This window comes from Panthera pardus, unplaced genomic scaffold (assembly GCF_024362965.1).
Source record: "Panthera pardus isolate Hobbes unplaced genomic scaffold, ASM2436296v1 HiC_scaffold_27, whole genome shotgun sequence".
NCBI lineage: Eukaryota > Metazoa > Chordata > Mammalia > Carnivora > Felidae > Panthera > Panthera pardus.
This window is the reverse complement of record NW_026526843.1, coordinates 77,001,997-77,025,419: the sequence shown is the minus strand read 5'-3', so window position 1 is coordinate 77,025,419 and position 23,423 is coordinate 77,001,997. Positions and strand designations below refer to the sequence as shown.

At 39.3% G+C, this 23,423-nt stretch overlaps 1 protein-coding gene across 1 annotated transcript in view; it reads left to right on the top strand.

Moving 5' to 3' along the window:
- The first annotated feature begins 15,992 nt into the window (after positions 1 to 15,992).
- The window catches only part of LOC128773781 (uncharacterized), a 266,607-nt gene continuing 259,176 nt past the window's right edge, over positions 15,993 to 23,423 (top strand). The window contains exons 1-4 of the mRNA XM_053891360.1: positions 15,993 to 16,008; positions 16,092 to 16,113; positions 16,883 to 17,356; positions 17,723 to 18,384. Coding sequence (XP_053747335.1) covers positions 15,993 to 16,008; positions 16,092 to 16,113; positions 16,883 to 17,356; positions 17,723 to 18,062 — 852 coding nt within the window. The 3' untranslated portion in view covers positions 18,063 to 18,384. The remainder of the gene's footprint in view (positions 16,009 to 16,091; positions 16,114 to 16,882; positions 17,357 to 17,722; positions 18,385 to 23,423) is intronic.

The window sequence follows — 23,423 nt, the reverse complement described above, 5'->3', positions numbered from 1 at the left end:
GCCTCATTTCTCCTTCTAGTTTTCAGTGTGTTTTCTCAATACTCAGATCAATTTCTTAGGTGTTCAGAATGATTTTATATTTATCTACCTGTGTTCAAGGGATGAGGGAAGTATAGGGTCCCCCCTCCTACTCTGCCATTTTAACTTTTACTTTGATATCTTATTATTTTTATGTGAATGTGAGTGGGATTGTTTTCTTGATTACTCTTTCTGCTACTTCATTAAAACTATATTGAATGCAACAGATTTCTGTACATTGATTTTCTATCCCACAACTTTGCTGAATTCATTTATCATTTCAAGTAGTTTTTTTTTAATAATGTTTATTTATTTTTGAGAGAAAGGGAGAGGAGGGAGAAAGGCAGAGAGACAGAGAGAAGGAGACACAAAATCCAAAGTGGGATCCAGGCTCTGAGCTGTCAGAACGGAGCCCAATGTGGGGCTCAAATTCATGAATGGTGAGATCATGACCTGAGCCTACGTCAGACACTTAACCAACTGAGCCACCCAGGCAACCCTCAAGTAGCTTTTTGATTCAGTCTTTAAAGTTTTCTATGCATAGTACATGTCATATGCAAGACTTTTCTATGCATAGTACATGTCATATGCAAATAGTGAAGGATTTACTTCTTTACTAACTTGGATGCCTTTTATATCTTTTTGTTGTCTGATTGGCTTGGCTAGGACTTCCACTACTGTGTTGAATAAGGGTAGATATCCTTGTCTTCTTCCTGAACTTAGCGGAAAAGCTCTCAGACTTTCACCATTAAGGATGATGTCACTGTGGATTTTTCATACACAGTCTTAATTTGGTTGTGGAATTTACCTTCTAAACCTACATTGTTGAAAACTCTTAACAGAAATGGACGTTGCACTCTCCAGATGTCTATTTCTTCCTGCTTCACTACTGGTAGATTTTTGTTTCTAGGAATTTATCCAATTCTTCTTGGTTGTCTAATTTGTTGGAATATAGTTTTCATAATATTCTCTTACAATTATTTGGATATCTGTATTCTTGGTTGTTTTATCTCCTTAAGTTGTGATTTTGTTTAGGGAGTACATTGTTTTTTGATTAGTTTGGCTAGAAGTTTACCAACTTTATTGATATTTTCAAATAACTCACTCTTTGTTTCATTAATATCTTCTATTTTTAAAATTTCTATATTATTTATTTCTATTCTAATATTTATTATTTCCTGCCTCCTGTTGGTTTTGTCGCTTTTTGTTATTTTTATTTTACTACTTTTAGATGTAAGCTTTCTTCCTTCTTGATGTAGGCCTGTATTGCTATTGCTATAAACATCCCTCTTAGAAATGCTTTTGCTGTATCCCAAAGATTTTGACCCATTGTGTTTTCAGCTCATTTTGTTTACATGTGCTTTTTTTTTTACTTCTTCTTTGACTTCTTGGTTGCCTAATTCATTGCTACATATTACGTTCTTTACCCTCCACGTATTTGCAATTTTCCAGATTTTTTTCTTCTGCTTGATTTCTAGTTTCATAGCATTTCCATCAGAAAATATTCATGGTATAATTTGATCTCCTTGAATATCTTGAGACTTGTTTTCTGCCTTAATATGTGGTACATTGTGGAGAACATTCTATACGCACTTGGAAAAATATGTATTTTGCCGTCTTAAAATGGAATATTCTGAATATATTTGTAAAATCCATCTAGTCCAATATGTAATCCAAAGCCACTCTTTCCTTGTTGGTTTTCTGTTTTGATCTGTCCACCTATTGTTAAAGATCCATACTATTTTTCTTTGCCATCTATTAGTTTCTTTAGTTTTTTATTAACTGCTTTACATATTTTGGTGTTATCTGTTGGGTACATAATTATTTATAATCATCATATCTTCTTGTTGGATTGTCCCCTTTATTATTATGTAGTGTACTTTGTCTTATTCTATGGTCTTATTTTATAATATATTTTGGAAAACTGGTCAGCTACATACAAAGGAATGAAACTAGACCTCCTTCTTACAATATACAAAGAAATAAACTCAATGTGGTTTAAAGATCAAAATGTGAAACCTAAACCATAAAAACTCTAGAAGACAACACAGGCAGTAATGTCTCTGGCATCTACCATAGCAACATTTTACACCTCCTGAGCAAGGGAAATAAAAACAAAAATAAACTATTTTACATCAAAACAAAAAACTTCCACACAGCAAAGGAAATGATCAACAAAACTAAAAGGCAAACTACAGAAGTATAATAAACAGTATGATAGGAAGAATATTATTTCAGATAGTGATAACTGTTGGAAAGAAAGAAAGAAAACATGTTGAATTGATTTAAATGTTATGAGGTGAAACTTTAAGTAGTGATTGCAGATGGTCCATATGAGAAGATGAGATTTAAGGAGAACCTTGAAAACGAGCTATGAGGAATTCTGAAGGAAAAGCATTCGAGAGGAGTAAGTGTAAATGAAAAAGCTTTGAGAGAGAAATGAGTTTTGGGTATTTTAAAGACACCAAAAAAAATGGTAGTAACAGACACTGTACATATCCAGTTGAAGGTTATTATATTTGGTATCCCAGTCCAAAGCTAATGCACTAAACATTCAGTTCTCTCGACATCTACTCAATTGAACCTCTCCCTACACTTATAAGTCCAGAAGTCCATTCCATTCCTGTGCTGCACAGGAAATTCTGGCTAGCTGTTTTCCAAACATTTTTGATAAATCAAATACTGAGTCATAATGATGTTCAGGATTTAAAAGTTATAGGGTTTACATTACAGTTTTCCAGAAATCACTCATTGCATTACATTGTTGACAATCTAAGAAAACACTATCCAGACCATACTGCTTGCTCTCAGTAATTCACGCTGCTTCTTCACTGGAGCACCACCAGACACTGAGCTCTGAAACATCAGACTTCACACTTCACTATTTATAAAATACCAGTGGTGTTGAAACCTTTTTCTCCATCTATTTTGGGGAACAGATTTCTTGTCCAATCTCCTGCGAGTGTTTTCAGTCTTTCTCTTCAGCTATTTCAAAGGGAGTGCTTTTCTTGAGCAATCCCAACCCACTGCACTTTCTCCCCATTTCTTTCTCTCTAGTTTTCTATTGGCAAAAAAGACTCCCAGACTTTTGCAGCACTATGGCTTTTCTCTCTCCCATTCCACCTCTCCTCACTGTGTACCTGCCAAGATATCTCACTCAAATTATGCATATTTTGCATTAATCCTCAGATCAATTTCTTAGGTGTTCAAAATTGTTCGATGATGATAAAGCTGTGTTTCAAGGATGAGACAAACGCAGGGTCTCCATACTACTCCACCATTTGCAAAAGATACAAAAATGCTGATTTGAAGGGGCACATGTACTACAATGTTTACAGCAGTGCTATTGACAACAGCTGAATTATGGAAAGAGACCAAACGTCCAGAGACTGATGAATGAATAAAGAATATTTGGTGTGTGTATATATATATATATATATATATATATATATATGTAATGGAATATTATTCAGTGATCAAAAAGAATGAGATCTTGGGGGTGGGCTAACATGACAAAGAACTAGGGGAGCCCATAATTCACTCGTCTCTCAAAGAAGTGTTAAAGCCAAAGGACTTTGAACCCCAAGAGTCTGGGAGGAAAAGACTTAGTCTACCAGGGAGAAACCAGAACAATCTGACGGGCCATAGGTGGGTGATTACTAACTGGGAGAGGTAAAACGGGCTGTGTAGGCATGGAGGGGAGGGATCCCCTTCTGCAGAGTGACAAAAGGAAGAGAAAGAGCAAATGGGGAAGCATAGGACTGTATCTGGAAAAGAAAAAAAATCTCAGACAGGGACGGAGAGAGATCTCATCTCTAACTGCAGGGCTTTCTTCAGAATGGGGCCAGCTAACCCTTAGGGAAGACACATAAACCAATGGAATATAATAGAGACTCCAGAATTAGACCCACAAAAGTATGGCCAACTAATCTTTGACAAATCAAGAAAGAATATCCAATGGAAAAGACAGTCACTTTAACAAATGGTGCTGGGAGAACTGGACAGCAACATGCAGAAGAATGAAACTAGACCACTTTCTTACACTATTAACAATAATAAACTCAAAATGGATGAAGAACCTGAATGTGAGACAGGAAACCATCAAAACCCTAGAGGAGAAAGCAGGAAAAAGCCTCATTGACCTCAGCCACAGCAATTTCCTACTCGACACATCTCCAAAGGCAAGGGAATTAAAAGCAACAATGAACTATTGGGACCTCATCAGGATAAAAAGCTTCTGCATTGCAAAGGAAATAATCAACAAAACTAAAATGCAACCGATGGAATGGGAAAAGATATTTGCAAATTACATTTTGGACAAAGGGCTAGTATCCAAAATGTATAAAGAACTCACCAAACTCCACACCTGAAAACAAATAATCCAGTGAAGAAATGGGCAGAAAACATGAATAGACACTTCTCTAAAGAAGACATCCGGATGGCCAACAGGCACATGAAAAGATGTTCAACGTCGCTCCTTATCAGGGAAATACAAATCAAAACCACACTCAGATACCACCTCACGCCAGTCAGAGTGGCCAAAATGAAGAAATCAGGAGACTATAGATGCTGGAGAGGATGTGGAGAAACAGGAACCCTCTTGCACTGTTGGTGGGAATGCAAATTGGTGCAGCCGCTCTGGAAAGCAGTGTGGAGGTTCCTCAGAAAATTAAAAATAGACCTACCCTATGACCCAGCAATAACACTGCTAGGAATTTACACAAGGGATACAGGAGTGCTGATGCATAGGGGCACTTGTACCCCAATGTTTATAGCAGCACTTTCAACAATAGCCAATTTATGGAAAGAGCCTAAATGTCCCTCAACTGATGAATGGATAAAGAAGTTGTGGTTTATATACACAATGGAATACTACTTGGCAATGAGAAAGAATGAAATCTGTTCATTTGTAGCAACGGGGGTGGAACTGGAGAGTGTTATGCTAAGTGAAATAAGTCAGGCAGAGAAAGACAGATACAATATGTTTCACTCATATGTGGATCCTGAGAAACTCAACAGAAGACCATGGAGGATGGGAAGGGGGAAAAATTACAGAGAGGGAAGGAGGCAAACCATAAGAGGCTGTTAATTACTGAGAACAAACTGAGGGTTGATGGAGGGTGGGGGAGAGGGGAAAGTGGGTGATGGGCATCTGTTGGGATGAGCACTGGGTGTTGTATGGAAACAAATTTGACAATAAATTACATTAAAAAGTGATACAGCATAGAACAAAGCTGAAAGTATCAGACTATCAGGTGTCAAAATATACTACAAGTCTGTAGTAATCAAAAAAGGATGGTTCAGGCACAAAAATAGATACATAGATCAATGACACAAAATAGGGACCCCAGAAATAATTCCACAATTACATGGTCAATTAATTTATGACAAAAGAGGCAAGAATATTAAATGGGGAAAAGACAGTGACTTTAATAAGTGGGTTGACAAAACTGGACAGTTACATGCAAAAGAATAAAATGACCACTTTCTAACATCATACTGAAACAAAAACAAACAAAAACCCTCAAAATGGATTAAAGAACTAAGTACCAGACCTGAAACCATAAAAACATCTTATAAGAGAGCACAGGCAGTAATTTCTCTTACAGTTATACACCGCAACATTTTTTTTAGATATGTCTTCTGAGGCAAGGGAAACAAAAGCAAAAATAAATTACTAGGACTACATTAAAATAAAAATATTTTCAACAGAAAAGTAAACCATCAACAAGACAAAAAGAAAACTTACTGGATGATATTATATTTTTGCAAATGATATATGCAATAAAAGGTTAATATCCAAAAATATATATATATATATAACTTATACAACTCAACACCACAAAACTAAGAGATCCAATTTAAAAATGACAGAGAAAATGAATAGACATTTTTCTAAAGAAAACATACAGATGGCCAACAGACACATGAAAAGCTCAACATCACTAATCATCAGGGAAATGTAAATCAAAACCACGATGAGAATACCACTTCATCCAGTTAGAATAGCTAAAATCAAAAAGACAATAACAAGTGTTGATGAAGATATGAAGAAAAAGGAACCTGCATGATATGTTGGTGGGAATATAAATTGTTGCAGCCTCTATGGGAAACAGTATAGAGGTTTCTTAAAAAATTAAAAATAGAAATACCATGCAATCTAATAATTCTACTATTGTGTATTTAACCAAATACAATGAAAACTCTAATTCAAAAAGATATATGTACCCCTAGATTTACTGCAGCATTATTTACAATATTCAAGATATGGGAGCTACTCAAGTGCCCATCAATAGACAAATGAGTAAAGAATATGTGGTATAGATATACAGTGGAACATTACACAGACATATAAAGATGAGATTGTGTCATTTGAGACAGCATGGGTATACCTGGAAGGTATTAAGTAAGTGAAACATATCACGCTGAGAAAGAACAAATACCATATGATTCCATTCATAATTAAAATATAAAAATAATGAATAAAAAAACAAAAAGTAGAAACAGACTTACAAATAGAGGTAATAAATGGATGGTTGCCAGACACGAGGGGGTGCAGTGTTGGGCAAAATGGGTTAAGAGATGAGGGAGATAAAAGATTCCAGTCATGGGAATAAGAGACAAAGCATAAAGTGATGCAAGCATCATAGAAATGTAAGGAGACAGATGGTAGCTACACTTGTGGTGAACTAGCATATCATATAAAGCTGTAAAATCACTAAGTTGTAAACATGGAACATTGTCAACTATACTTACATTTAGAAAGGTGGTGTTACATGGGATGCCTGGGTGGCTCAGTTGGTTAAGCGTCCAACTTCAGCTCAGTTCATGATCTCACAATTTGTGAGTTTGAGCCCTGTGTCGGGCTCTCCACTGACAGCTCAGAGCCTGGGGCCTGCTTCGGATTCTGAGTCTCCCTCTCTCTCTGCCCTTCCTCTGCTCACAATCTGTCTCTCTCTCTCTCAAAAATAAATAAAACATTTTTAATTTTTTTTTAAAAAGGTGGTATTACATTGCAAAAAAATCTTATTTATAAGACCTTTGCCTTCAAAATCAGTAGAAGTAGCTGACTTTCTTAATACATAGAAAAAAAAAGAGTGTTAGACAAAATGAAGAGACAAAACAATATGTCCCAAATGAAAGAAGAGGACAAAAATCTAGCAAAAGAGCTAAATGAAATGAAGATTAGTAATACACCTAATAAATAATTCAAAGTAACAGTCAAAAAGATACTCATTAGATTTGAAAAAGAGTGGAAGATATCACTGAGACCTTCAACAAAGAGATAGAAAATATTTAAGAAAGAACCGATCAGAATTGAACTCAATAACTGAAATAAAATATACTCCACAAGGAATCATAGCAGATTAGAGGAAGCAGAAGAATGGATCAGCAATCTAGAAGACAGAGTAATGAAAAGCAATCAAGCTGAACAGCAAAAGAAAATAAATAAGTAAATAAATGAGAATGGGTTATGGGAACTGAGTAACATCATCAAGCATAATAACATTCATATTAAAGGAATCTCAGAGGGGGAAGAGAAAAAGAAAGTGGCAGAAAATTCAGCATAAAATTTGCAGGTAATAACAGAGTGACATAATATATTAAAAGTACTGAAAGGAAAAAAACCTGGAATCAAGAATATTCTATACGCTGTTTTATCTCTCCCAATTCGCAATCACACACCTATAGCTGGCCAAGAAGGACAGATATTATATGTTTTCACTCATATGTGGAATTTGAGAAACTTAACAGAAGACCATGGGGGAAGGGAAGGTGAAAAATTAGTTTCAAACAGAGAGGGAGGCAAACCATAAGAGACTCTTAAATACAGAGAACAAACTGAGGGTTGATTGGGGGAGGAAGCTGGGAAAAGGGGGAAATGAATGATGGGCATTGAGGAGGGACCTTGTTGGGATGAGAACTGGGTGTTGTATGTAAGCAATGAATCATGGGATTCTACTCCCAAAGCCAAGAACACACTGTGTACACGGTATGTTAGCTAACTTGACAATAAAATATATTAAAAAAAAAAAAAGAATATCTGTCATAGACTCTAAGTCTAAAGTTCTCTTTTGGCCAGCAAAAGAGCAGATGCAGGATTAAAGCAGAGATGGCTAATGTCTGGGAAAAAGACAAGAACCCCGAATAAGGGTCCTTGCCCTGTATTTATTCAGATCAGAAGGCTTACTAACGTGATGGGTGTGCACAAAGAGACCAAGAAACTATGAACATTAACTTGGGGACGTGTAGGGGAGAAGGGGTTTTGAAGATATACAGTGTTTGGAGTTTGGGTCAATATAAAACAAAATCCGGGTGCCAGGAAGATGGGTAGATGGTTGTTAGCAGCAGACAGGAGGTGCTGTGCCTGTTTATCTTTGCTAGCCTAGGGGATGAGACAGATAAGGGAAATAACCTCAGGGTTAATAAGGCACCTTTTCTTTTGTTAACCATCTCCGATCTGGCCCTGGGCTGCTTCACCTGCAGCACAGTGGTCCATAGTCCAATTCACCAATTTCCCTAACCTGGCCCTATTCTTGAAAACCTGAAAGCAGCTTTTCTGCTATAGTACTAAATTGGGGTGCTTCCACTGTAAGCATCTAATCTTGTTTATTTCATATACATATGTATTGGACACCTTTGTCCAATTTCTATTTCAGACCTTTGCCTCTCCCTCTCTATTTTGGGGGCTCTGTACCCCTTCTCTATGTTGGGCATCTTTGTGCCTCCCTATTCTTGGGGTGTCTTTGCTACCCCCTATTCTTGGAGTGCCAATCTGGTTTACCCAAACTCAAGTGTGAGCATTTTATGACTTTGTATTTCTTTATGCCTTGTTAATCCATGGGTGTAAACCCGGGGGATTCCTAAGCTTACCCCCTACATTATCCTACACTGCAAGACTGTCATTCAGAATAAAAGGAAAGAAAAAGAATTGACAAGACAAAAGTTTAAAAAGTTCAACACCACCAAACCAGCCTTACGGGCAACATTAAAGAGAATTCTTTGAGTGGAAAACAAAGGCCATAACTAGAAGTAAGAAAATTATAAAAGGAAGAAAATCACCAGTAAATGCAACATATAATAAAAGCAGTAGATTAATCACTTGCAAAACCAGTATGATTTTAAAGCACACAACTTTAAAATTTAAAATTAATTATATCTACAAAAGTCATTCAAGGTATTCACAAAATGAAAGGATATAAAATATGAAATGATATGCATAAAATGTGGGGTGGGGGAGGGAGCAAGAATTTGGTGGTTTTAGAATGCATTCAAATTTAGGCAACACTTAATATGGACAGCAATACACAGATGTTATATATTAACCAATGGTAACCACAAATCAAAACCTTGTAATAGGTACACACAAAAAAAGGGAAAGAAATCCAAGCATAAGAATAAAGAAAGTCACATAATCACAAGAGAATAGTGCAAGAGATGAAGAAACAGAAAACAAATATAAAAACAGATGTAAAACCAATAAAAATAGCAATAAGTGCACACCATTCAAAATTACTTTATGTGTAAGTGGACTAAATACTCCAATCAAAAGACATAGCATGACTGAATGAATAAAAAAGCAAAACACATCTATATACTGCCTTTAGAAATCTCACTTCAATGTGGTATAAATATGCAATGGAATATTACTTATCCATAAATAAGAATGAAATCTTGTCAATTGCAATGACATGGATGGAGCAAGAAGCATGCTAAGCCAAATAAGTCAGTCAGAAAAATACAAATACCATATGATTTCACTCATATGTAGAATTTAAGAAACAAAACAAAGGAACTTGGTGAAAAACAGAGGCAAACCAAGATACAGACTATAGAGAACAAACTGATGGTTACCAGTGGGGAGATGGGTGGGGATATGGGTTAAATAGGTGGTCTGTATTAAGGAGAGCACTTTGTAATGGGGTGTTGTATGTAAGTGATGAATCACTAAATTATACACCTGAAATTAATATTACACTGTATGCTAACTAACTGGAATTTAGATAAAAACTTGGGGGAAAAAAAGAAGACTTATTTCGGAGTCATTTATCAACAGATAAATGCCTATTGAAAGTAAAGAGATGGAAAAATATTTACAATACAAAGGGAAGTGAAAAGAACCCTGGGGTAGCAATACTTGTATTTGAAAAAATAAACTTCAGAACAAAGATTGTAGCAAGAGACAAAGAAGGGCACTACATTATGATAAAGAGAATTAATGCAACTGTAGAATATAACAACTATAAATATGTACCCAGCATGGAATCATCTAAATACATAAAGCAACTATTAACAGACAAAAAGAGTAAAATTAATGGTAATACAATAATAGATAAAACTAATGCCCAACTTACATCTCATGGATAGATCATCCAGAGAGAAAAGCAAAAAGTGAAGAAAAAGTCTTTAAGTGACACATGTGACCAGATGGACATTACAGATATATACAGAGCATTCCATCCTTAAACAGCAAAATGCACATCCTTATCAAGTGTCCATGGAACACTCTCCAGAATAGATCATATGTTAGGCCACAAAACGAGTTTCAATAAATTGAAGAAGTTTGAAATTATATCATGTATGTTTTCCAACCACAATGATATAAAACTAGAAATCAATTACAAGAAAAATCTGAAAAGAACACAAACACATGGAGACTAAATAACATGTTACTAAACAATGAATGGATCCATCAAGAAATCAAAGGGAAAAGCAAAAAATGGAGTCAAATAGGAACAAAAACACAATATTTCAATATTTTGATTCAGCAAAAGCAGTTCTACGATGGATATTTATTGCAATACAGGTCTTCCTTGAGAAACAAGTAAAATCACATTTCCATCAGTAGTCCAATTTGTTGGTATATAGTTTTTCATAATATTCTCTTATAATTGTTTGTATGTCTGTGATGTTGGTTGTTTCTATCTTCTCATTTGTGATTTTATTTCTTTGGGTTCTTTCTCTTTTATTTTTCATAGGCCTGGTTAGGAGTTTATCAATTTTATTAATTTTTTCAAAGAGTGAGCTCCTGATTTCATTGATCTTTTCTATTGTTGTTATTGTTGTTTTTAGTTTCTATATTTCTGCTCTAATAATTATTATTTCCCTTCTGCTATGTTTAGGCTTTGTTGTTCTTTTCATAGCTTCTCTAGGTGTAAGGTTAAGTTGTTTATATGAGATTTTTCTTGCTGCTAGAGACAAGTCTGTATTGGTATAAACTTCTCTCATGACCCCATTTATTGCATAAGAATGAAAACTTGTCAATTGCAATGGATTATTTGGATTATTATTATTTAATATTATTTGGATTATTGTGCTTTCATTTTCATTTGTTTCCATGTAATTGGTTTTCATCTTTGACTTCCTGGTTGTTTAGTACCATGTTGTTTAGCCTCCATGTATTTTTGGTCTTTTGAAATTTTTCTTTAGTTGATTTTCTAGTTTCATAGTGTTGTGGTCAGAAAAGGTAAATGGTATGACTTCCAGGTTTTTGTATTTTTTTTTGTGTATTTGACTATGATATGCCTTGGTGATGGTCGGTTTTTGTTTAATCTAATGGGAGTTCTCTTTACTTCTTGGATTTTGATGTCTGTGTCCTTTCCCCGATTACAGAAGTTTTCAGCTATAATTTGCTCATATAAACCTTCTACCTCCTTTTCACCTCATTCATCTTCTGGTATCTCTATGATACAAATGTTATTCCTCTTTAATAAGTCCCTGAGTTCTCTAAGTCTTGTATCTTTGGCCTTTGTATCCCTCTTCTTTCATCTTTATTATTTTCCATAATTTTATCTTCTATATCACTGATTTGCTGTTCTGCTTCATCCATCCTCACAGTCATGACATCCATTTGGGACGGCATCTCAATTATAGCATTTTTAATTATAGTCTTACTAGATTTTAGTTCTTTTATCTCTGCAAATAGGGATTCTCTGGCGTCTGCTATTCTATGCTTTTTTCAGCTCCAACTAGTATTCTTATAATCATGGTCTTAAATTCTACTTTAGACATCTTACTTATATCAGTGTTGATTAAATCCCTGACCATGAGTTCTACTGCCTTTCTTTGTTTTGGGGTGGGTTTCTCCATCTTTCACTTTGTCCAGAAAAAGAAAAAGCAAATAAAGAAAAGAATAGAGAAGAGAAGAGAATAAAAGAAAAGAAAAGAGAAAGAAAAGAAACACACACAAAGAAATAAAAAAAAAAAGCAAGACAAAACAAAAAGCAAAACTAATTCCTGGGATTGTTTTGGTCTGTTTGTTAAAAGAATCTAGATTCTAGGGGTGCCTGGGTGGCTCAGTTGGTTAAGCATCCGACTTTGGCTCAGGCCATGATCTTGCAGTTTGTGGGTTCAAGCCCCATGTCGGGCTCTGTGCTGACAGCTTAGAGCCTGGAGCCTGCTTTGTATTCTGTCTTCCCCTCTCTCCGCCCCTCTCCTGCTCATGCTCTGTTTCTCTCTGTCTCTTGTTAATAAATAAATGTTAAAAATGTTTTAAAAAATAAAAAAAGAATCCAGATTCTAAACTAAAATAAAATAATCAAATCAAATCAAATAGATATATATACAAAAATGTATATAGAAACATTAAAAAATAAGAGTTAAAGGTAATTACAAGAATTAAAAAATAAAATAAATGAAAAAATGTAATAATAAAAAAAGGAATAAAAGTAAAATGGAATTTAGATCCTATTTCCCCTAGAGCTGGAACTTTGCAGTACTATGATAGTAGACTTGGCACAAAGGAGTTGTTTGTGTTTGTTTTTCTGGAGGGAGGAGCCTGCTGTGCTGATTCCCAGGCTAACTTTTGTCAGTGGAAATGAACCTCTGGGGTGCCTGGGGGCAGGACTTGGTGTAAATGGCTCAGGCCTTCACCAGGTGGTGCTGTTTTGCTCCCTGAAGGCTTTCAACTCTGAAGGGTGGAGTGAAGATGGCCATGCCCTGCTTGATAGCAGTGGAGTTGAATGTTCATGCCTCCCCCACTCTTCAGGTACACCTCACAGAAGAGCAATTAATCACCCCTCTTGTTTCCCTGGTTTCCATCAAAACCCTGAGTTCACCCAGCCTGTGTCCAAGCTTTTTTATTTCAGGTACGTGACTGAGTTTCAAAACTCCAAATTTTAGAGGTTTCCATGGGGGGCCTCCTGCTTCTTTCTGGGACAGGGTCTCGCCTACCTTTTGTCTGCCCATGTGAAAAAGCAGTTGTTCAGAATTTATTTGAAAACAGAGAAGAAAGCAGGCACCCCTGCTTGCAGCCTTAGCTGGAGCGAGTCCCCTCTCCTGTGCCTGGAAACAGCACAGTACATTGGCACAACTCCTCTTTCTTGTGACCCAAGGGATCCTCAGACCATGCTGTCACTCCTGGAATTGTACCCCACTTCACCACTTAAGCAGCTTTAAGCCAGGCACTTCCCCACAGTAGGGGACTGTTAAAAGTTTATACTACTTTGTCTTCTTGAACCAGCTCCCTCCCCCCAGGCCAGACCCAGAGCAGTCTCTTCTGGTAAATTCTCCACACCTCCTACCTTCCAAATGGTGGTCCCTTTTCTACATGTAGTCTTGCAGATTTTGTTAATTGAGACCTCTGATTGATTTCTTTGCTTTTCAGAATGATTTGATAACTATCTAGCTGTGTTCAAGGGACAAGATATGCTTAGAGTCATCCTACTCCTACTCCTCCACCATTTTAACTCCATTCCCATCTCATCACTTATAATCTGTGTGTGTTTTAGGTCTAAAATGAGTCTCTTGTATGCAGCATGTAGGGGGGTCTTGTTTTTTATCCATTCTGACATATTATGTCTTTTGATTGGAATGTTTACTCTATTTGCATTCAAAGTAATTATTGACAAATATGTATTTAGTGTCATTTCATTACTAGTTTTATCATTCTTTTGGTGATTTCTCTGATCCTTTCTTATCTTTGTGACTTTTGGTCTTGAAAGGGCGGGCCTACGCCGGCCGACTCCATCTTGTTCTGTGTCCTTCACCTTGACCACACCTTCTCCCCTTGAGTAACCCCCCCCTCACCTGCCTAACAGGACTCGGACCCTTCCCCAGGACCCTTCCCCAGCCAATCGGCTGAGGCTATAGCCATTACCTCACCAACTGCCCCTAGGCCCCAATAAAACCTTTGTCCTTTTGAAACTCGCTCTCTCTCCCTGGTATCTCACCGCTGCGTCGGTGCAGGTAGGGGACTGAGCTCGAGCTAGCTCGAATAAAGGCTCTTTGCTTTTGCATCGGATTCAGCTCCCTAGTGGTCTTAGGGGATCATGAATTCTGGGCATAACATTTGGGGGCTCGTCCAGGATCCCCAAGACCCCCGAGGGACCCCCGACCTGGAGAGCCTGACTGGCCACGGTTAGTGTCTGTCTGTTTGTTCTGTCTTTTCTGTGTGAGCTCATTTCTGGAATTCTGGTAGTGCCTGACGCGGTCTAAGTGGACGCACTGGAGGACCACGGGACGGGAGTTTCAGAAGACGTTCCGATTCTCCCTTCTGGAGGGACATGGAATCCCCTCATCGGTTTTGGAGGGACGTGGAATCCCCTCAAATGTCTAAGCTAGCTTTCAGTTTTGCTTCCATGGAGTTGGAAGACTTTCTAGGGGCCCTCTGTTTGTCTGTTTTTGTGCTTCTCTGTTTTGTTCTGTGGACTTACTGGACGGACGTTATGGGACAGACTCAGACTACTCCTCTAAGTATTATGATTGATCACTTTAAGGATGTGACGGGAAGAGCTAACAACCTCAGTGTGGAAGTCCGAAAGGGTCGGTTGCAGTTTTTTTGTTCTAGCGAGTGGCCAACTTTCAATGTCAGATGGCCACCAGAGGGGACCTTTGACCTCCCTACCATCCACCCAGTCAGGAGTATCATCTCTCAGCCTAAGACGGGCCATCTTGATCAGCTCCCTTACATTATCACTTGGCAGGACCTTGTAGAAGACCCACCCTCTTAGCTTAAGCCCTTCCTAACCCTGCTCCCTCCGGAGCCAAAACCCATTCTTGCTTTGCAGGAGACAGAGAAGAGGAAAAGTCTTACCCAGCCTTCAGCACCCCTCTACCCTGTCCTACAGGGGGGTACTGAAGAAGAATTAATTTTTCCTCTCCCGTATAACCCCTCTAGGATACCGGAAGAACACCATCCTCCCCCTCTGGGGGAGGCAGACGTTGTTCTGAGAGCTGGAGGCGGAAACGCTCCAGGGGCAAGCCCGCCCTTTACCAGACAAAGGGCTCAGAGGGAGCAATCCGCCTCCACTGCTGACTCCACTATTCTGCCCCTGCGAGCCACTGGACCCCCAGACACGGAGGGGAATCAGCCCCATCACTATTGGCCTTTCGCCACTAGTGACCTCTACAATTGGAAAGCTCAGAATCCTAAGTTTTCTGAGAAACCAGCAGGGCTTATTGATTTATTAGACTCTGTTCTTTTTACCCATCAGCCCATGTGGGATGATTGCCAGCAGCTTTTGCAGGTCCTGTCCATGACTGAAGAAAGAGAAAGAATCCTCAGTGGGGCCCGAAAACTAGTTCCGGGCGCAGACGGGAATCCCACCACCAACCAGGCTCAGATAGATACCTCCTTCCCCTTAACTCGGCCCCAGTGGGATTTCAACACGGCAGAAGGTAAGAAGAGGCTCTGGGTCTACCGCCAGACTCTAATGGGGGGTCTCCGAATGGCTGCTAGAAAGCCAACCAATTTGGCCAAGGTAGGAAATGTACAACAGGGAAAAGATGAATCTCCGGCTCCCTTTTTAGAGCAGATCATGGAGGCATTCCGTACCTATACCCCCATGGATCCAAAGGCTCTGGAAAGCAAAGCATCTGTTATCATGGCCTTTGTAAACCAATCGGCCAAAGACATTAGGAGAAAATTACAGAAAATAGATAGACTAGGAGAAAAAAGTCTGCAGGACTTACTGGTGGTAGCCGAAAAGGTATATAATAACCGGGAGCCTCCTGAGGACAAGCGGGCTCGCGCCATGGCAGCTGCCAGCAGTAAGCAGACTCGAGACCTGGCCAGAATACTACTAGCTACCACTGCTGACTCCCCTGAAGAACAAGACTGCCGTCTCCGGCAGCTGGCAGACGATGCAAGGAAAGGTAAAGGAACCACCAAGGGGGGGAAGCAGAGGCTGCAGAAAGATCAGTGTGCATACTGCAAGGAGATAGGGCATTGGGCCCGAGATTGTCCAAAAAGGGCCGGCGGGAAGGGAAGCAAGACTGATCGAGTAAAAGTCCTAGAGCTAAATGAACTAAGTGATTAGGGGAGTCGGGGTTCGGACCCTCTCCCCGAACCCAGGGTAACTCTTAAAGTGGAGGGGACCCCTATAGACTTCCTTGTCGACACCGGAGCACAACATTCGGTCCTCCGCACCCCACAAGGAAAACTAGCCAAAAAGAAGTCCTGGGTACAAGGGGCAACTGGTATGAGCCAGTATTCATGGACTACCCGAAGAACAGTAGATTTGGGAATGGGCCGGGTATCCCACTCCTTTATGGTAATACCAGAATGCCCCTACCCGCTGTTAGGACGGGACTTACTGACCAAGATTGGAGCTCAGATAACTTTCAGACAAGGGGGGCCTCAGGTCACCGATGGCAAGGACCACCTCATCCAGGTCCTGACCATGAAACTGGAGGATGAATACCTCCTCCACCAGGAGGCGCTCCCGAGAGAGGATAATATAGACAGATGGCTACAAGAATTCCCCTCGGTTTGGGCAGAGACAAGGGGGATGGGACTAGTCACTCATAGGACCCTAGTCCTGGTAGAGCTCAAGCCAGGAGAGAGTCCGGTAAGGATCAAACAATACCCCATGTCTCAGGAGGCCTGGAAGGGGATCCAGCCACACATCTGGAGACTATGAAGCCTAGGGGTACTAGTTCCTTGCCAGTCTGCCTGGAACACCCCCTTACTGCCGGTCAAAAAGCCTCACACAAATGACTACCGACCGGTACAAGACCTCCTGAAAGTAAATAAGAGGGTCGCAGACATACACCCAACTGTTCCCAACCCATATACTCTCTTGAGCTCCTTGGCGCCCTCCAGGGTCTGGTATACTGTACTAGATTTAAAGGACGCCTTCTTCAGTCTGCCGTTGGCACCCCAGAGCCAACCCTTGTTCGCCTTTGAGTGGCATGATCTGGAGGAGGGCTACAGTGGGCAACTCACCTGGACACGGCTACCTCAGGGATTCAAAAATTCACCCACGATCTTCGACGAGGCACTACACGAGGACCTGGTATTTACAGACACCTTCTCTGGCTGGGTGGAGGCATACCCAACCAAGCATGAAACGGTTCAGACGGTGGCTAAGAAGCTACTAGAAGACATCTTACCCAGGTATGGTTTTCCTGCCATGGTAGGATCAGACAATGGACCAGCTTTTATCTCGCAGGTAACACAGGCAGTAGCCAAGGCGGTGGGAACAAACTGGAAATTACATTGTGCTTATAGGCCCCAGAGCTCAGGACAGGTAGAAAGAATGAATAGAACCCTAAAAGAGACCCTTACCAAATTAACCATGGAGACTGGCGGGGACTGGGTGACTCTCCTACCGTACGCCCTTTACCGGGTTAGAAACACTCCTTACACTCTGGGTTTTACTCCCTATGAGATCATGTTTGGCAGGTCACCCCCTGTTATTCCCAGCCTTCGAGCTGAATTTATTGCTGAATTTAAAGATCAAGAACTTTTCCTTTCCTTGAGCGGGCTCCAGAGGGCGCACGAGGACATTTGGCCGCACCTCCGTGCCATCTACGAGGCTGGCCCGATCCCGACACCTCATCAGTACAGGCCGGGAGACTGGGTCTACGTCAAGAGGCACCACCGAGAGACTCTCGAGCCGTGCTGGAAGGGACCCTACATCGTGGTGTTGACAACCCCCACCGCTCTCAAGGTAGACGGCATCGCGACCTGGGTCCATCACACCCACGCTCAGCCAGCGGACCCCTCCTTGATCCGGAAGGACGTTGGCACGCGATGGGCCATCAGTCGGGACCAACACAACCTGCTCAAGCTCAAGCTACAGCGCATTCGACCTACCTAATATTGGTAACTCTGTTAACTCTGCTTGTCGTTGCTCATGCTGCCGGGAGTCCCCACGCCCCCCAAAACATCACCTGGCAGATCATAGACACCAGCTCGGGGACAATACTTAATCAGACGTCCCAGAGCCACCCCAGGGACACTTGGTTCCCAGAACTTTGCATAAACCTCCAAACTCTGTTCCCCTTGTCACCATAAATGCAGCCGGTCCCATGATTGGGTCCCTAAGGTACATGACAAGGGGGGAATGAAAGGGCGGGCCTACGCCGGCCGACTCCATCTTGTTCTGTGTCCTTCACCTTGACCACACCTCCTCCCCTTGAGTAACCCCCCCCCTCACCTGCCTAACAGGACTCGGACCCTTCCCCAGGACCCTTCCCCAGCCAATCGGCTGAGGCCATAGCCATTACCTCACCAACTGCCCCTAGGCCCTAATAAAACCTTTGTCCTTTTGAAACTCGCTCTCTCTCCCTGGTATCTCACCGCTGCGTCGGTGCAGGTAGGGGATTGAGCTCGAGCTAGCTCGAATAAAGGCTCTTTGCTTTTGCATCGGACTCGGCTCCCTAGTGGTCTTAGGGGATCACGAATTCTGGGCATAACAGTCTCTCTTGTGCACTCAACGAATCCCCTTTGATATTTCTTCTAGGGTTGGTTTAGCAGTCAGGAGTTCCTTTAATTTTTGTTTGCCTGAGAAACACTTTATCTCTGGTATTTTGACATAACTTTACTGGATACAGCATGCTGGCTGCAGATTTTTCCCATTCAGCACCTGAATATATCATCCCACTCATTTTTGGTTTGCCAAATTTCTGTTTAGAAATCTCCAGCTAGCCTTATGGGTCTTCCCTTTTAAGTTAAGGACTCCTTTAATCTTGCTGATTTTTTTAAAAAAAAATTTATACATTTATTTATTTTTGATAGAGACAGAGCACAAGTGGGGGAGGGGCAGAGAGAGAAGGAGACACAGAATCAGAAGCAGGCTCTTGGCTCCAAGCTGTCAGCACAGAGCCTGACGTGGGGCTCAAACTTACAAACTGCAAGATAATGACCTGAACTGAAGTCGGACGCTTAACAAACTGAGCCACCCAGGTGCCCCTCATCTTGCTGATTTTAAGATTTTTTTTCGTTATGACTGTAATTTACAAATTTATTTACAATATATCTTTGTGTTGGCCTGTTTTTGTTGATTTGATGGGAGTACTCTGTGCATCCTAGATCTGGATGTCTCTTTCCTTTCCCATATTAAGAAAGTTTTTAGCCATTATTTCCTCAAATAAATTTTCTGTCCACTTTTCTCTCCTTTCTTCTCTTGGAATTCCTGTAATACAAATTTTATTATGTTTGATGGAGTCACTGTGTTCCCAAGTCTATTCTTGTGTTGCATAATTATTTTCTCTTCCTTTTTTTCAGCTACATTTCATACCAATTATTTTGTACTCTAGTTCACTAATTCATTCTGCTTCTTTTATCTTGCTTTTCATTGCATCAAGTCTGTGTCCAATCTTATTTATTGCATTCTTCATCTCTGATTGAATCTTTTTTAAACTTTTTATCTCTGATATAAGGGTCTCACCAATGTCTTCTATTCTTTTCTCAAGCTCAGTGAGTATCCTTATGATTGTTGTTTTAAATTATCCATCAGTTGTGTAATTTATATCTTTTTCACTTAAATCGCTGGCCATCGTCCTATCTTGTTCTTACGTTAGAGATAAATTCCTCCATCTCTGCATTTTATATGTCCTTGTATTTTATTCTGTGTTATAAAACCCAGTTGTGTCTCCTACTCCTGAAAGGAATAGGCCTTGTGAAGAAGAGGTCATGTAGTGCCTAGTGTCTGGCACTTCAAGGAGTGTCTTTGGGCTCTGATGCATACACTCTGCTCTTGTGTCTGGCTGCTCTGTCTTTCAGACCAGTTGTCTGCACAGGCTCCCCTTTCCTCCTGTGGGCATTTTGTGGTCTCTGGTTTGAATGTGGTGATTTTTAATTGTGTGGTCTGGTTTGCTTCTGAAATGAGATCTGACACCACTTCCAGCAGAACTGAGGCCCTGCAGAACTCTCTGATCAGGAATTATGGTGTGGACAGGGATTTGTACTGGTCTTCTGAGGGAGGGGCCTGCCACGCTGTGGCTGAGAAAAGCAGTCCCACCAGAACACAGAGGTCTGGGTCTTGGTGTAAACAACTTAGACAGCCAGTGTGGGCACTGAGCTGCTTATCTCAGATGGCTCTGTCTTTATGTTTAGAGATGGGGGAGGAAAATAGCACCAGACATCTCCATTGTTTACAAAGTTGTCTTCGTAAATGCTGGCTCTCAGCTACTCCCTCCAAGAAACTTGAATAATCTCCCAAATGTGTACTCCAGGGTTTCTTCTGATTGCTGTTTCCATGCTGTCTGCTCCCAGGTTGTTTGTCTTCTCTCCAGAAGCAACACAGTGCCCTCTGGGCTCTATCACTGCCAACTCCACTGACCTTTAAAACCCAAGGCTTTAAGCCCCACTGGTTGCAAGAACCCACAAAATTCAGGCCCTCTTGTTTTCAAAGCCGTTGGCTTTGGGGAAATGTTATCATAATTCACTCCCCTATGTGGTCCTCTCTCTTTCCCTTCTCCAGGACCATGCCCCCTCTCACCTACAAAACACCTGTGAACCATTTTTCTCCTTAACCCCATCTCCACACTTCATTCCTTCTTTGATGTGGCGTTTTCTTCCCTTTAGTTGTATAGTTTGTTCTGCAAGTCTTAAAATCTATTTCTGGAGTATTTAAGATATTTTGATAGTTATCTAGATGTGTTGGTAGGATGAGAGGAGCTTAGAGTACTCCTACTATGCTGCCATAGTCCTCTTCATTTAGTCTACCACTTTTATTCAACATAGTACTAGAAGTCTTATCCGCAACAACAGAGAAAAAAGGGAATAAACTAAAAGGCTTACAAATTAGTAAGGAAACTATAAATCTGTCACTAGTTATAGATGACATTGTAGTATATATAGAAAGCCTTAATTATAAATGAATTCAGAAAAGGCGCAGTATACATAATCAATATACATAAACATGTTGCATTTCTATACACCATTTATGAGTTAATATAAAAAGAAAGAAAACAATCTCATATACAGTTGCACCTAAATCAATAAAATATGTTAGAACAAACTTAACCTATGAGGTGAAAGAACTGTATTCTAAAAATTATAACACATTGATGAAAGAAACTGAAGACAACAGAAACAAATGCAAAAATATTCCATGATAATGAATTAAGATAACCTATGTTGTTAAAGTGTCCACACTACCCAAAGCAATCTGTACATCGAATGCCATTTATATCAAAATACCAACACTTTTTTTTTATATAATTAGAAAAAGTAATCGTAAAGTTTGGAAGTACAAAAGAGCCTGGATAGCCAAAAATATTTTAGAAAAACAAACATGGAGGTGTTAAAATTCCACTTTTCAAGACATACTACAAAGCTAGAGTAATTAAAACAGTGTGGTACTGGCACAAAAATAGACACATTCTGTGTCTCATTCTCTTTCTGCCCCTCCCTCACTTGTGCTGTCTCTGTCTCTCAAAAATAAACAAACATAAAAAAATTTTTTTTAAAGAAATACTGATGGCCAACAAACATATGAAAAGATGCCTCAAATCACAAATATTCAGGGAAATGCAAATCCAAACCACAATGAAATATTACAGCAGTCAGAATGGCTAAAGTCTAAAAGACAATCAATAGCAAGTGTTGATGAGAATGTGGAGTGAAAGGGAACCTTCATGAACTGTTGGTGGGCATGTAACTTGATGTAACCACTGTGGAAAACAGTATACAGGTTTCTTAAAAAAAAAAAAAAAAGAAGTATTATATGATCCAGTAAATACACTATTGGTTATTTATTCAAAGAAAACAGAAACACTAATTTGAAAGCTTATATGCACTCCTATGTTTATTGAAGCATTATTTATAATAGCCAAAATATGGAGAAAAAAACAAAGAGTAGATGGATGGATAAAGATATGGTATATATGTATATAACACACACAGTGGAATATTAGTCATAAAAATGATATCTTGACATTTGCAACAACATTAATGGATCTAGAGGGTATAATTCTACATGAAATAATTCAGACTAAGAAAGACAAATACCATATTACTTAATTCATATGAAATTTATGAAACAGAAAAAAAGAAAGTAAAAGATGAGGAACAAAAAACTAACTCTTAAATACAGAGAGGAATCAATACAGATTCTGGCAATACAGCCAGAGGGGAAGTGGATGGGGTGGGGGGAGATGAGAGAAATGAATAATAATCATTAAGTAGTACCAATTTTTCATTATAAATTAAATAAGTTACAGAAATGAAATGTATAGCATAAAGAATACAGACAAAAAGATTGTAATAACCTTGTTTGGTGACAGATGGTAGATACACTTATCATCACAATGAATTATGTATAAAATTGCTGAAGTATTATGTTGTACTCCTGAAACTAATATCACTGTATGTTAATTATACTTAAAATAAAAATAAAATGAATAAAATAAAACAAAGTTCCAACAAAGCAAAGTCAAAAAGGCCTATGTGATCAATGTCATTTTTGCTGCATTTATGTAAATAATCTGGCCAAATCTAATGAGACAAGACTAATTTTGTAAACAATAATTTAAAAATGACAAGTATAGAAAGAATTTTGTACATTTCAATAGAAAACTATGGCACCCTTGTGGGTTCTCTATTCTACTTTACCCAATTCTATCTGGCTGCAAATATTCTAGCTAGTATTTCCAATTCCCACCACCACGTTTGACTTAGCATCATTGAATACTAAAAATGGCCTTTTCCAAATCTTGGAAGCTTAAATTGGAAAACTTGATATAATCTTCAAAGTTATCACCACAACAAATCATATGACCAACCTTTGTGCCTTCTGCTCTATGGGCCACTCAAGGAAAGTTCACTGGAGCACATGATTCCATCCTCAAAGACATTCAAGCTGCAATAGAAGAAATTCATCAGATTGCCACTGCTATCCCTACTCCGTCTTCTAAAGATGCTTCTAGTACAACATCTAAAAATCTTCTCAACTGGCTATTCTCTGAAGTCAGAACTTGAATTACAACTATTACTTTTTGTTTTTATTTTATAAAATAAAAGTTTTTTATAGAATCTCCTTTAATTACATTTCTGACTGCTCTTGCCATTCAGCAAATGTCCTCTATTATCAAAAGATGGTTCAGCTGATCCTTAATGAACAAAAGCTGGCTAAATGAGAAAATTGACTTATATTGTTTAATTAAAATACAAATGTATCTTCTTTTCTTGAATAAAGGAGAATTGACAAACATTCTATAATTGATCAAACCTA